The 10,000-nt window shown below is 43.1% G+C and overlaps 1 protein-coding gene across 1 annotated transcript in view; it reads right to left on the bottom strand.

Annotated features, from left to right (window-relative positions):
- The window catches only part of sh3kbp1 (SH3-domain kinase binding protein 1), a gene marked incomplete at its 5' end in the record, with an annotated part of 115,705 nt that overhangs the window by 12,850 nt on the left and 92,855 nt on the right, over positions 1 to 10,000 (bottom strand). Inside the window, 3 exons of the mRNA XM_080752387.1 lie at positions 421 to 527; positions 7,344 to 7,414; positions 8,805 to 8,946. Of these exons, the coding sequence (XP_080608513.1) occupies positions 421 to 527; positions 7,344 to 7,414; positions 8,805 to 8,946 (320 nt within the window). The remainder of the gene's footprint in view (positions 1 to 420; positions 528 to 7,343; positions 7,415 to 8,804; positions 8,947 to 10,000) is intronic.

The following is a 10,000-nucleotide window of genomic DNA, read 5'->3' as shown; positions in this document are numbered from 1 at the left end:
AATGTTGAAGAGTCCTTGAGCAAGACTCTGAACCCCTAGTTGCTCCCGGTGAGCAGGTTGGTGCCTTGCATGGTTTCCTCTGACACCGGTGTATGAATGTGTGTGTGAATGGGTGAATGTAAAGCATGTGTGTGTGAATGGGTGAATGTAATGAATGTGTGTGAATGGGTGAATGTAATGAATGTGTGTGAATGGGTTAATGTAATGAATGTGTGTGAATGGGTGAATGTAATGAATGTGTGTGAAAGGGTGAATGTAATGAATGTGTGTGTGAATGGGTGAATGTAATGCACAATCTATGTAAAGCGCCTTGGATAAAAGCGCTATATAAATGCACCATTTACCATTTATTTTACCATGTGTGTGTGTGTGTGTGTGTGCGTGTGCGTGTGCGTGTGTGTGTGTGCGTGCAACACTTACCGGTGGGAATATCTGTGATCGTGGTCGTCTGTCTGTGACTCGAGGCCTCGACGCTGTGGGATGATTCAGCTTGTCTGTGGACGACACCACCACGTCTAGATCCACATCTACACACACGCACGCACGCACGCACGCACGCACGCACGCACGCACGCACACACACACACAACATTGGATAAGTTGAAGATAAGGTTTTCTCTTTGCATAAAGCAGTGGTTCTCAACCTGTGGGTCAGGACCCCCAGGGGGGTCCCCAGATGATCAACTTAATGTGCAACATTGTTTTTGCACATCTCTCTCAACAGTAAACAAACCAACATAAAGTTTAAGTGTATAGAGAGGGTTTATGTACATTTCTAAAGTGACAATTTAAGGACTTTTTAAAACCTCTAAAATGACAAATTAAACATTGGCCAAATTATCAAATATTAGAGGCAGAAATTGGGAAAATAGCAGATCTACATACTGCTATTTTCACAAAGCAAAAAAGTTATGTAATCCAAGTATGTCCTGTTTATTTTCACAATAGAACCGTGTTATACAAAATGTAATGCCTCAACTCTTAGTGCTCGTCAGGGTGGGGGGTCCCCAGTTAAAATATGATTATTTTGGGGGTCGCGGCCTGAAAAGGTTGAGAATGTTTCCCAACATTTGTGGTCAGAAGGTTGATTCAACGATCAATCGATCAGTCAATCTCTCTCTCTCAGCTAAGGGGTCCCTGCTTCATCTCTCTCTCAGCTAAGGGGTCCCTGCTTCATCTCTCTCTCAGCTAGGGGGTCCCTGGCCTTGGATAAACCTGGTATAGGGAGTGATAAAAGCACCCACCACATCCAACACAGTGTGCAGACTTCCATCCATACGGTGCATGAGACAAAGAGACCCCACGTCGCACAGAGAGACTTTCTGCTCAAACAGTTAAACTGAGGTTCAGATGTCATCGGTTGCCTGCAGTATGAGGTAGCCTACAGTATGAGGTAGCCTACAGTATGAGGTAGCCTACAGTATGAGGTAGCCTGCAGTATGAGGTAGCCTGCAGTATGAGGTAGCCTACAGTATGAGGTAGCCTACAGTATGAGGTAGCCTACAGTATGAGGTAGCCTACAGTATGAGGTAGCCTACAGTATGAGGTAGCCTGCAGTATGAGGTAGCCTGCAGTATGAGGTAGCCTACAGTATGAGGTAGCCTACAGTATGAGGTAGCCTACAGTATGAGGTAGCCTGCAGTATGAGGTAGCCTGCAGTATGAGGTAGCCTACAGTATGAGGTAGCCTACAGTATGAGGTAGCCTACAGTATGAGGTAGCCTACAGTATGAGGTAGTCTACAGTATGAGGTAGCCTACAGTATGAGGTAGCCTGCAGTATGAGGTAGCCTACAGTATGAGGTAGCCTACAGTATGAGGTAGCCTACAGTATGAGGTAGCCTACAGTATGAGGTAGCCTACAGTATGAGGTAGCCTGCAGTATGAGGTAGCCTACAGTATGAGGTAGCCTACAGTATGAGGTAGCCTACAGTATGAGGTAGCCTACAGTATGAGGTAGCCTACAGTATGAGGTAGCCTGCAGTATGAGGTAGCCTACAGTATGAGGTAGCCTACAGTATGAGGTAGCCTACAGTATGAGGTAGCCTGCAGTATGAGGTAGCCTGCAGTATGAGGTAGCCTACAGTATGAGGTAGCCTACAGTATGAGGTAGCCTACAGTATGAGGTAGCCTACAGTATGAGGTAGCCTACAGTATGAGGTAGCCTACAGTATGAGGTAGCCTACAGTATGAGGCAGCCTACAGTATGAGGTAGCCTACAGTATGAGGTAGCCTACAGTATGAGGTAGCCTACAGTATGAGGTAGCCTGCAGTATGAGGTAGCCTACAGTATGAGGTAGCCTACAGTATGAGGTAGCCTACAGTATGAGGTAGCCTACAGTATGAGGCAGCCTGCAGTATGAGGTAGCCTACAGTATGAGGTAGCCTACAGTATGAGGTAGCCTACAGTATGAGGTAGCCTACAGTATGAGGTAGCCTGCAGTATGAGGTAGCCTGCAGTATGAGGTAGCCTACAGTATGAGGTAGCCTACAGTATGAGGTAGCCTACAGTATGAGGTAGCCTACAGTATGAGGTAGCCTACAGTATGAGGTAGCCTGCAGTATGAGGTAGCCTACAGTATGAGGTAGCCTACAGTATGAGGCAGCCTGCAGTATGAGGTAGCCTACAGTATGAGGTAGCCTACAGTATGAGGTAGCCTACAGTATGAGGCAGCCTGCAGTATGAGGTAGCCTACAGTATGAGGTAGCCTACAGTATGAGGCAGCCTGCAGTATGAGGTAGCCTACAGTATGAGGTAGCCTACAGTATGAGGCAGCCTGCAGTATGAGGTAGCCTACAGTATGAGGTAGCCTACAGTATGAGGCAGCCTGCAGTATGAGGTAGCCTACAGTATGAGGTAGCCTACAGTATGAGGTAGCCTACAGTATGAGGTAGCCTGCAGTATGAGGTAGCCTGCAGTATGAGGTAGCCTACAGTATGAGGTAGCCTGCAGTATGAGGTAGCCTACAGTGTGAGGTAGCCTACAGTATGAGGTAGCCTACAGTATGAGGTAGCCTACAGTATGAGGTAGCCTACAGTATGAGGTAGCCTACAGTATGAGGCAGCCTACAGTATGAGGTAGCCTACAGTGTGAGGTAGCCTACAGTATGAGGTAGCCTGCAGTATGAGGTAGCCTACAGTGTGAGGTAGCCTACAGTATGAGGCAGCCTACAGTATGAGGTAGCCTACAGTATGAGGTAGCCTACAGTATGAGGTAGCCTACAGTATGAGGTAGCCTACAGTATGAGGTAGCCTACAGTATGAGGTAGCCTACAGTATGAGGTAGCCTACAGTATGAGGCAGCCTACAGTATGAGGTAGCCTACAGTATGAGGCAGCCTACAGTATGAGGCAGCCTACAGTATGAGGTAGCCTACAGTATGAGGCAGCCTACAGTATGAGGTAGCCTACAGTGTGAGGTAGCCTACAGTATGAGGCAGCCTACAGTATGAGGTAGCCTACAGTGTGAGGCAGCCTACAGTATGAGGCAGCCTACAGTGTGATGTAGCCTACAGTATGAGGCAGCCTACAGTATGAGGTAGCCTACAGTATGAGGCAGCCTACAGTATGAGGCAGCCTACAGTATGAGGTAGCATACAGTATGAGGTAGCCTACAGTATGAGGTAGCCTACAGTATGAGGTAGCCTACAGTGTGAGGTAGCCTACAGTATGAGGTAGCCTACAGTATGAGGTAGCCTACAGTATGAGGTAGCCTACAGTATGAGGTAGCCTGCAGTATGAGGTAGCCTACAGTATGAGGCAGCCTACAGTATGAGGTAGCCTACAGTATGAGGTAGCCTACAGTATGAGGTAGCCTACAGTATGAGGTAGCCTACAGTATGAGGTAGCCTACAGTATGAGGCAGCCTACAGTATGAGGTAGCCTGCAGTATGAGGTAGCCTACAGTATGAGGTAGCCTACAGTATGAGGTAGCCTACAGTATGAGGTAGCCTGCAGTATGAGGTAGCCTGCAGTATGAGGTAGCCTACAGTATGAGGTAGCCTACAGTATGAGGTAGCCTACAGTATGAGGCAGCCTACAGTATGAGGTAGCCTGCAGTATGAGGTAGCCTACAGTATGAGGTAGCCTGCAGTATGAGGTAGCCTGCAGTATGAGGTAGCCTACAGTATGAGGTAGCCTGCAGTATGAGGTAGCCTACAGTATGAGGTAGCCTGCAGTATGAGGTAGCCGCAAATTGCAACACTAGATTTAATTTTAATCGGATGAATCTAGGGTTGCAATACCTCCCATAGGCAGCCAATGCATCAAAACAGTTTTTTTGCTATCTTTTTCTTTTTATATATATATATATTTATTTATTTGGGTACAGCAGGTTATATGTACATACATTGGTTTGGGGTTTCAATATGATTTAGTCCCTGTGTCCCCAATTTTTTCCTCTTTTTTTCAACAAACACCATCTACACATAAGACAGAACCGGACACAACATAAAAGAAATACATGAAATAAACAAATACTAAAATAAATGAAGCAAAACAAAACAAAAAGAGGTCACAGAAAGAAAGAAAGGGGTCACATCAGCTACAACAGTCCACAGACGTGTCTGGTTTTCCCTCTATTGGTGTGGCAGTGAACCACTGCCCCAGCCAACATAGGTTGTCAGACATGTCACTTCAGTCACTATCTGTCGGGAGGGGGGCAACCGTATCAGATGGTAAGTGATCAAGTAGTGGTTTCCATATTTTGGTAAAGATGTTCTCATTGCCTTTAGATCTAGCACTCATTCTTTCCATGGGTAGGATATTATATATATCTCGGTACCACTGTGCCACTGTTGGTGGTTTATCCATAATCCAATTAAACAGGATACATTTCCTGGCCAGAACTAACAATTTTTGGAGAAGCATAACATTGGATGAGTTCAGGTTCAGCGATAAGGGCCTTTTTGCTATCCGAATGTAATAAACAACTTCAAATTCACCAATATTGGGGCTCTATAGAAAGCTCGGAGTATCCTCTTTCTATCTGCAAAGTGTTTGTTTCATAAAACTCCACCGTAGACATGTTATGAGGTACTTTCTGTCAAGAAATCCGAGCAGACATGGTTTATTTTCTAAGTGTTGAACTTTGGAAGCGCTCGTCTTCTATAACACCATGTCCCCTTGCCTCCTGCATTATGTGTCATTTAGAACCAGCTGGTACACAGGACCGCTGAGTGACTTCCCACAAGCGCTTCCAAACTCCAGCACTTAGAAAGAATAATCACCTGAAGCCAATTTCTTGATAGAAAGTAGCTCCTAACATGTCTACAGTGTATTTTTATGAAACAAACACTTTGCAGATAGAAAGAGGATCCTCCAAACTTTCCATACAGCCCCAATATTGGTGAGTTTGACGCCGTTTAATACAATCAGATAGCAAAAAAATGTTTTGATGCATTGGCTGCCTATGGGAGGTATTGCAACCCTAGATTCATCCGATTAAAATAAATCTAGTGTTGCAATTTGCGGCTACAGTATGAGGTTGCGTTTGACTGATTTATAGGAACGGAAGCTGAATTCAAGGAAGTTAAAATAGAAGGAAGGGAAACACAAGACGCCCGCGATGCAACGTCCATGAGCGGCCATGACACCTCACCTGGGGAGCCAAAACTCACACTGAATGTGCGATGAAATACATGACAGTGAATTTCTATTAAGTAAAAGTCTCAATACTGCATTGTAGAAGTACTCGTGTTACAAGTAAATGTCCAGAATTCAAAATGTACTTGAGTAAAAGTACAAAAGTATTGGCATAAAAATGTACTTAAACGTAAAGTATTAAAAGTAAAAGTACAAAATGTTTGAAATTAGCCGATTTACAAGCTTGTAGATCTGCTAATTTCAAATAGCCAAGGTATAAAATAGGGCTAACGTGGTTCATGTGTGTTTTAACATGTTATAATTTATATCTGCAAAGTAACTAGTAACTATAGTTTTCAAATAAATGTAGTGGCGTAAAAGTACAATATTTGGATCCCAGATGTAGTGGAGTAGAAGTAAAAGTATTGGAAATTGTACATACTCGAGTAAAGTAACTAAAAACTAAAAACTGTACTTAAAGTAAATCATCTAAACAGCGGAAAAATATTGTTTCTGTCTCGGAAGTATCGCGAGATTTGGATGCCAGACAGATACTTGGCACGTTCAGAAACATACTTCATACTCTTTAGATACCTCTATAAAATGCGCAAATTGAAATTCAACACAGCAAAAAAAAAAAATCGTGACTCGTCTATTTTCCATTAGCAATGTCGACTGACGAAAACGAAATAACAAATAAACAAACAATAAGCTATGATGACTAAAACTAAGACTAAATATATTGACATTTTCGTCAACAAATATAAACTAGACTAAAACGTCAGGGAGGGACTAGTGGAGAAGAGATCCAGTAAGAACTAAAGACAAGACATTTCATGTTTGGTTGTGCTCTGAAAATTCTGAAAATAGCCAATCTACAAGCTCACAACACGTCGCGCTGCGAGTCTGCGACGCGTTGTGAGCTTGTAGATCGGCTATTTTCAGCATGCAACCAAGTGTAAAATCAGGCATCAAGACACCATCAAGGTACAACCAACATGGATTTTACAGGACAAAATCAACTGTACAGTAGATTTAGTCGACTAACACGAAAACTAAAACAACATGGAATTTTATTCAAAAGACTATGACAGGGGTCTTCAACGTTTTCAGGCCAAGGACCCCTTAGTTGAGAGAGATATGAAGCAGGGACCCCCACAACCTTTTCATAGATTCCATATAGTTTCATTGTTTGACAGCACAATCATCAGTGTATTTTGGACTGTCAATTTGTGTTTTCAGATATTTCACCACTTGAGCCATCATTACATAATAAACTTAACCTTTTACTTTGTACTTAGTCTGCTCTTTTTCCCATCTACACCAAACCTCTTTGACGAAAATAGCCGATCTACAAGCTCACAACACCTCGCAGCGTGAGGCGTTGTGAGCTTGTAGATCGGCTATTTTTGGCTACAGTTCTCAGAATATGGACACAAGGGATCAAGTTGTTGATATAAAAAGTCTGGGAAGATTTGGAGGACCCCCTGTAGTAACTCTGAGGACCCCCTAGGGGTCCCGGACCCCCTGTTGAAGACCCCTGGCTGAAGACTATGACTAAAACTAAATCAAAATCTGCTGTCAAAATCAACACTGGGCTCGACGAATCTTCCGCCTGGAATTTGCGTGATTGCGAAAATGACGTCGGTGTCTCTACCTTCTTTTTAATATACCTTGAATCTACCCTTCCTTGATTCGTAAAACCGTCTCCTTTGTAATCACTAATGTCATTGGCGGGCTGTACCTGTCAGTCAAAAACTCACCGGTGTCATGTGACCTGTCAGAGGTGGAGTCTGGCGTCGAAGCCCCGCCCTCAGACCTGGGGCTGTCACTCCTGAGCAGCGGACCAATGAGAACAGAGTTAGTGTGTGTGTGTGTGTGTGCGTGCGCGTGCGTGTGTGTGTGTGTGTGTGTGTGCGTGTGTGTGTGTGTGTGTGTGCGTGTGTGTGTGGATTTCTAACTTCGATACAATATTTTGAAACATTTCGATACTCAATAGCATTGATTTTAGTGCTAAAAATGTTTATTTGTATTTAGAGAAAAATACAGAACTTCTTGAGGGAGATGGTAGTGTACTTTTTAAAGGCCTGCCTTTGACGTTTTCACATTCTAATAACTAAGTCTAAGTCTTTAAAATATCTAGGAATAAGCCAAAGTAGGAAGGATACACATAAAATTAATTATTTGTGTAAACCAACGAGAGAGGTCAAAACTGAGTATCGATATTATCCATACTATGGAAAAGTCATATTGAAAGTCTATACTACAGTATATTCAAAATTTATATATTTCGATAAATCGATATTGATCGATTTTTGACGACACTATAGCGTGTGCATGTGTGTGGGCGTGTACTGACGCTATTGGGGGCGGTCTCTGTTAGCGATGGGACGATATGAAAACGTCATATCACGATTATTGTTACAGAAGAAATCGTGATTCACGATATTATCGCGATAATCAAAATCCATTATCCTGGGGCGGAACATTTGCCAAAAAATAGCAGATCTACAAGCTCACAACGCATCATAAGTTCACAACGCATTGCAACGCGGCGCGTTGTGAGCTTGTAGATCAGCTATTTTTTGGCCAAGTCATTTGATAGAGAGTGAAAAAAGACTGTATCAAGTACGTATATTATAAGTACCTTTTACCAGTTATAGAGGGTTTAAGTGGTACCAGATATGCAGCTAAAAGGTGAATTGATCCCAGTGCATGACGGAGGACGATATCACCATGAATTAAATCTCCACCATACGATTATCGTGAGTGTTTTTTATCACGACTAACGATAATATCGCTTATCATCCTATCCCTAGTGTCTGTGTTGTGTTGATTTTGTCGACTAAAACTATGACCAAAAATTATGTCAACTACCTTTTTTCACTGACAAAAAAACTATATAAAAACAAACTATGATGACTAAAACTAAGACTAAATAAATATACTAACAATTTAGTCAAAAAACAATAGACTAGAATGTTATGGAGAGACTAGTGGAGACGAGATCCAGTAGAAATAAAAGATAGGACATTTTATGTTTGGTTGCACTCTGAAAATAGCAGATCTACAAGCTCACGATGCGGTGTAAAAAAAATGTTTTAGTCTACAAAATCAACTGTAGAAATGTGTGTGTGTGTGTGTGTGTGTGTGTGTGTGTGTGTGTGTGTGTGTGTGTGTGTGTGCGTGTGCGTGTGTGTGTGTGTGTGTGTGTGTGTACTGACGCTATGGGGGGCGGTCTCTCGGGGCGTCTCGGGGGTTGGGTTGAGGAGGAGGGGGCGGAGCTTGTCTTTGGGGGGAGGGGCTTCTTGGGGAGGACGGACGGGAGGGCGGGCTTAGGGATGTCTGATACCCTCACCTCCTCACCTACACACACACACGCACGCACGCACGCATGCACGTACGCACGCACACACACACACACAGACAAACACACACACACTCAACTATAGCCATATATAATATCATAACTCTTGTAGAGTGCTTTTGTTTAGGGACATACCCTCTACAAGAGTTATAAAGGGGAGTCAGAACGCTCTTGCTTGGTTGAGCCCTAAGGTCCATTTTAGCCTCAAAACATGTACAAATCAATAAGTTCACTTCGTTCTGTAGTTCTGAAGGCGGAAGCATTCCGACGAGGAAACGCGAGTCTCAGAGAAATTTGAGTAAAAATGTATTTCTTGGAAACACATGGACTAACTCACTAACACATGCCGTCGAGGGGACGCATCAGTAGATGCGGTGAGCACTTTATATATTGATATAGGGCTGGGATGCGATTAAAATGTTTAATCTAATTAATTACAGGCTCTGTGATTATTAATCGCAATTAATCGCATTCTAATCGCACATCAATATTTAACCTGAGAAGCTTTTTTTTCAAGTAAAACACATTTTGTTGTACGAGTGAATCAACAAGTGAGTTTTTTAAAATCTAAATTTCTCATCCACTGGGCCAAGCAAAGCGCTCTGATCGGCTACTTCTCCCTTTGCGTTTGTTGTCTCTTCTTGGTTGGTGCATCGCTATGATCGGTATGCCCCAAACTGAAGGTTCTGTGGTGCAAAAACTAAGTGCGATTAAAATGCGTTAATTTTTTAAATCGCGTTAATTTTCTGTAATTAATTAATCGCAATTAATCAGTTAAAGTCCCAGCCTTAATTGATTTGTACATGTTTTGAGACGAAAACGGACCTGGCACACCACTCTGTCAGGTCAGCGAGGAAGGAAAGAAGCTAGGAAGGAAGGAAGCTAGGAGGGAAGGAAGCTAGGAAGGAAACCAACATCTGAAGAAGTGATTGTGTTAGTAGTCAGCCTGTTGAGTTCACACTAGTAACAGCTCTAGCAAATCGTCACTGTCGGGCAGAAACCTCGCATCTCCAAGTTTCAAATGTGTACGTTCTTTCGCAAAGCAAAGCCCTG

Source organism: Nannobrachium achirus (genome assembly GCF_963921795.1).
Source record: "Nannobrachium achirus genome assembly, chromosome: 21".
NCBI classification, from domain to species: domain Eukaryota; kingdom Metazoa; phylum Chordata; class Actinopteri; order Myctophiformes; family Myctophidae; genus Nannobrachium; species Nannobrachium achirus.
The sequence above is the reverse complement of the archived record's forward strand: the minus strand, read 5'-3'. Positions and strand labels throughout refer to the sequence as shown.